Here is a 4,148-nt window from a genome sequence, read left to right as displayed (position 1 = left end):
CTTAAGCTACATAATCTTTACTCCCTGGAATGGAGATAAGAAACGCCCTAACCTTTGGAATAGAATGGCTAGGATTAAAATCAACTGGTATAAATACAGATGTAACAAGACAACAGAACACAGAACTTGGCTGGAGATCCTGGCTAGATCCTGGCTAGAGAACCTGGCTAGGCTGCTGATCAACTGAACGCTGTCTCCGTGTCATTCCTTCTTCGCCGACTCCGTCCACACCTTTGGGAACCCCTGGACCTGCTGGGGTTGGACCCCAACAGTTTCATTGAGTTGGAGAGACTGGACCTAAATGGCGCAGTATGACTTTGCCCCAGCCTGGCTTAATTTTCCCACTCCACCATCATCAACAAAGTCCTCATTGAATTTTGAGAAGCATTCTGCACACTTTTCATGGACAGAAAATCGTTATGATGTGAGTCGTCGACGACACAACTTTTCAAACAGCTTTGACTCTGGTATTGGACGTCCCAGTGGAGGTAACTTTGGAAGGAAAGAAAAAAATGGATGGCGAACGCATGGGAGAAATGGCACTGAAAACAGAAATCATCGCGGGGGATACCATGGCGGGAGTGCCCGTTCTCGGAGCAGCATTTTCCATTCTGGAAAAGGCCAAGGACTGCATGACAACAACACCCCTGACAGTGAGCCAGGGAGGAAGGAAGACAGGAGAGAACGCAGACAGTTTGAGGCTGAGGATTTTCCGTCTTTAAATCCTGAATATGGGAGAGAACCAAATCAAAATAAGTCTTTAGCTGCAGGTGTACGGGAGTACCCTCCGAACCCCACATCTAGAGCTCCCAGGATGCTGGTCATTAAGAAAGGCACTGGCAAGGACTTGCAGCTGTCTGGGTTCCCCGCCGGAGGGGCTCCCCTGTCGCAGCCAGTGAAGAACGGGATTGGCCCCAGTGTTTATAAAGGCCTGGTCCCTAAGCCTGCTGCTCCGCCCACAAAACCTACACAGTGGAAAAGCCAAACTAAAGAAAATAAAGTTGGGACTTCTTTCTCTCATGAGTCTACATATGGTGTTGGCAACTTCCATTCTTTTAAATCAACAGCCAAGAATTTTAGTCCATCAACAACGACAGTGTCCACCATCATCAACAAAGTCCTCATTGAATTTTGAGAAGCATTCTGCACACTTTTCATGGACAGAAAATCGTTATGATGTGAGTCGTCGACGACACAACTTTTCAAACAGCTTTGACTCTGGTATTGGACGTCCCAGTGGAGGTAACTTTGGAAGGAAAGAAAAAAATGGATGGCGAACGCATGGGAGAAATGGCACTGAAAACAGAAATCATCGCGGGGGATACCATGGCGGGAGTGCCCGTTCTCGGAGCAGCATTTTCCATTCTGGAAAAGGCCAAGGACTGCATGACAACAACACCCCTGACAGTGAGCCAGGGAGGAAGGAAGACAGGAGAGAACGCAGACAGTTTGAGGCTGAGGATTTTCCGTCTTTAAATCCTGAATATGGGAGAGAACCAAATCAAAATAAGTCTTTAGCTGCAGGTGTACGGGAGTACCCTCCGAACCCCACATCTAGAGCTCCCAGGATGCTGGTCATTAAGAAAGGCACTGGCAAGGACTTGCAGCTGTCTGGGTTCCCCGCCGGAGGGGCTCCCCTGTCGCAGCCAGTGAAGAACGGGATTGGCCCCAGTGTTTATAAAGGCCTGGTCCCTAAGCCTGCTGCTCCGCCCACAAAACCTACACAGTGGAAAAGCCAAACTAAAGAAAATAAAGTTGGGACTTCTTTCTCTCATGAGTCTACATATGGTGTTGGCAACTTCCATTCTTTTAAATCAACAGCCAAGAATTTTAGTCCATCAACAACGACAGTGAAAGAGTGTAATCGCTCAAATTCCTCTTCACCTGTTGGCAGACTTAATCAGCAGCCTCGTCTAACCAAGCTGATAGGAATGCGCACTGATAAGAAGAGCGAGTTTCTGAAGGTGTTAAAACGGGACAGAGTGGAGGAGGAGCATGAGGATGAAAGCCATGCTGGCTCCGAGAAGGATGAAAACTCATTTAATTTGCATAACAGCAATAGTACTCACCGAGACAGAGATATAAACGGGAACTTTGATGAAAATGAAATTCCACAAGAGAATGGCAATGCCTCCGTTATTTCCCAGCAGATCATTCGGTCCTCAACCTTCCCACCGACCGATGTTCTTTCAAGTTCCCTTGAGGCAGAATACAGATTGTTGAAGGAGATGGGCTGGCAAGAAGACAGTGAAAACGATGAAACGTGTGCTCCCTTAACTGAGGATGAAATGAGAGAATTCCAAGTTATTAGTGAACAGTTGCAGAAGAATGGTCTGAGGAAAAATGGTATTTTGAAAAATGGCCTGATCTGTGACTTCAAGTTTGGACCCTGGAGAAGCAGCACTTTCGACCCCACGATTGAGAACGACGACACGGAGACAAGCAGCAGCGACACGTCCGGTGACGACGACGTGTGAGGTCCCAGCACCTCCGAGGTCTCGTGTGGCCTGTCCTCGTGCAGCCGGGTGGAGTGCCAAGTGAAGAACTATAATTTATGTAGTAAACGTCCCGTTAGAGGAGTTTTTGGGGGACTTCAGTATGAAGAAAACCAAGAATGTTGTGTTGGGCTGTGTTGAACATGGATGTTGTAGAAATGAGGACTGTGGTGGACCAGCATGGACTCGGCATCACCACAGCATTTCTCTGACTAGCAATGTGACAATGTAACAGATGAGATGTTCTCGTTTAATAATAAAAATTGTGTAATGTTTTGCAAAGCTTCTGTCTTAAAATGTCTGGGTCTGAAGAAAAAAGGCAGCTTACACTGTTTGCTTGCAGAGCCTCTCTCTTTGTACAATGGAAATCCTCAACCCACTTTGTGCGCCCCACCCCAAAAGGCAATGTAGCAGGTCGGCTAAACTGGAGCAAAGTGCACTCAGACATTAACTCCTGAGCTCCGCTGTCGTACTATCACCTTCTAAAGCATTCGCTGCTCTTTAGCCATGTGTAGTTCCGTAACTTACAGGAAAGACTCGCCACACTTTCTTCCAAATTTTAAGACGTGGTTTTCAAGAGCTTTATTTGGGGATGTTGTCAGACCAGGATTTTCAGAGTTGATGGAAAGAGTTGTTGTGGGAAAACTTATTTTGATAAATTATTACATGAGCAGAAAAACTGATCACTGACTGGATCTGTCCCCAATGTGGAAATAAACTGGATTTTTAGGAAAAAAAAAATCACATTTCTAAAAATCACATGGAAAATATCCCTAACCGGTTTGGCTCAGTGAACAGAGCGTCGGCCTGCGGACTCAAGGGTCCCAGGTTCGATTCCGGTCAAGGGCATGTGCCTTGGTTGTGGGCACATCCCCAGTTAGGGGGTGTGCAGGAGGCAGCTGATTGATGTTTCTCTCTCATCGATGTTTCTAACTCTCTATTCCTCTCCCTTCCTCTCTGTAAAAAATCAATAAAATATATTTAAAAAAATAAATAAAAACAATCACATGGAAAATAAACAAGTAAGAATAAGAGGAAAGATTCCGAAAAAGAATAGAAATCATGTTTGGTTAGAGAGTTGTCCCGATATGCCAAGGTTGTGGGTTCGATCCCCAGTCAGGGTACTTACAAGAATTGACTAGTGAATGCATAGGTGGATAAAGCAGCAAGTCGATGTCTCTGTCTAAGAAAAAACTGTGCCAGATATTAAAATACATGATAGAGCTAAGAGTAATTAAAATAGTGTTGTCTGATACATGAAAAGTCAGATCAATGGGAACAAAAAGACCCAATGCATATATATAATTTTAATCCTATCTAATAAAAGAGAAACATGGTAATTAGCGTACGACCGCTACCCTTCCCATTGGCTAATCAGGGCGACATGCAAATTAACTGCCAGCCAAGATGGCAGTTAACAGCCAACAAAGATGGCGGCTAATTTGCATATGTAGGCACAATGCTGGGAGGCGAAAGGGAAAGGACGGAAGAAGCCCCCTGCCACTGACGGTGATCGGAAACCCAGGGGGGAGCTAAGAGCCGGGGCCCCTATTGTGCTGTCAGACAGTGAAGAAGAAGAAACAATCATTTTAGAACCAGACAAGAATCCGAAGAAAATAAGAACACAGACCATCAGTGCAAAACAAGAAAAAG

At 45.5% G+C, this 4,148-nt stretch overlaps 1 protein-coding gene across 2 annotated transcripts; it reads left to right on the top strand.

Annotated features, from left to right (window-relative positions):
* The first annotated feature begins 277 nt into the window (after positions 1-277).
* On the top strand, positions 278-2,477 carry LOC102247095 (vasculin). Of its 2 annotated transcripts, none has more exons than XM_005873797.2 (2): positions 278-712; positions 1,119-2,477. In XM_005873797.2, the coding sequence occupies exons 1-2, from the start codon at positions 302-304 to the stop codon at positions 2,475-2,477; spliced, it is 1,770 nt and encodes a 589-aa protein (XP_005873859.2). In that variant the 5' UTR covers positions 278-301. The 2 variants fall into 2 exon arrangements, with proteins under 2 accessions (XP_005873859.2, XP_014401209.1); XM_014545723.1 differs by lacking the exon at positions 278-712 and adding an exon at positions 1,025-1,096 and having other exon boundaries at positions 1,525-2,477.
* Positions 2,478-4,148: the final 1,671 nt, after the last annotated feature.

The sequence above is a fragment of the Myotis brandtii genome, unplaced genomic scaffold, assembly GCF_000412655.1.
Source record: "Myotis brandtii unplaced genomic scaffold, ASM41265v1 scaffold421, whole genome shotgun sequence".
NCBI lineage: Eukaryota > Metazoa > Chordata > Mammalia > Chiroptera > Vespertilionidae > Myotis > Myotis brandtii.
The sequence above is the reverse complement of the archived record's forward strand: the minus strand, read 5'-3'. Positions and strand labels throughout refer to the sequence as shown.

What these genes read in the sequence shown, in the direction of transcription:
- LOC102247095 (XM_005873797.2), top strand. Translation starts at nt 302, where the DNA reads ATGGCGCAGTATGACTTTGCCCCAGCCTGGCTTAATTTTCCCACTCCA. An exon ending in AGTTTGAGGCTGAGGATTTT is followed by an intron (nt 713 to 1,118) that starts CCGTCTTTAAAT and finishes TCATCAACAAAG; the next exon opens with TCCTCATTGAATTTTGAGAA.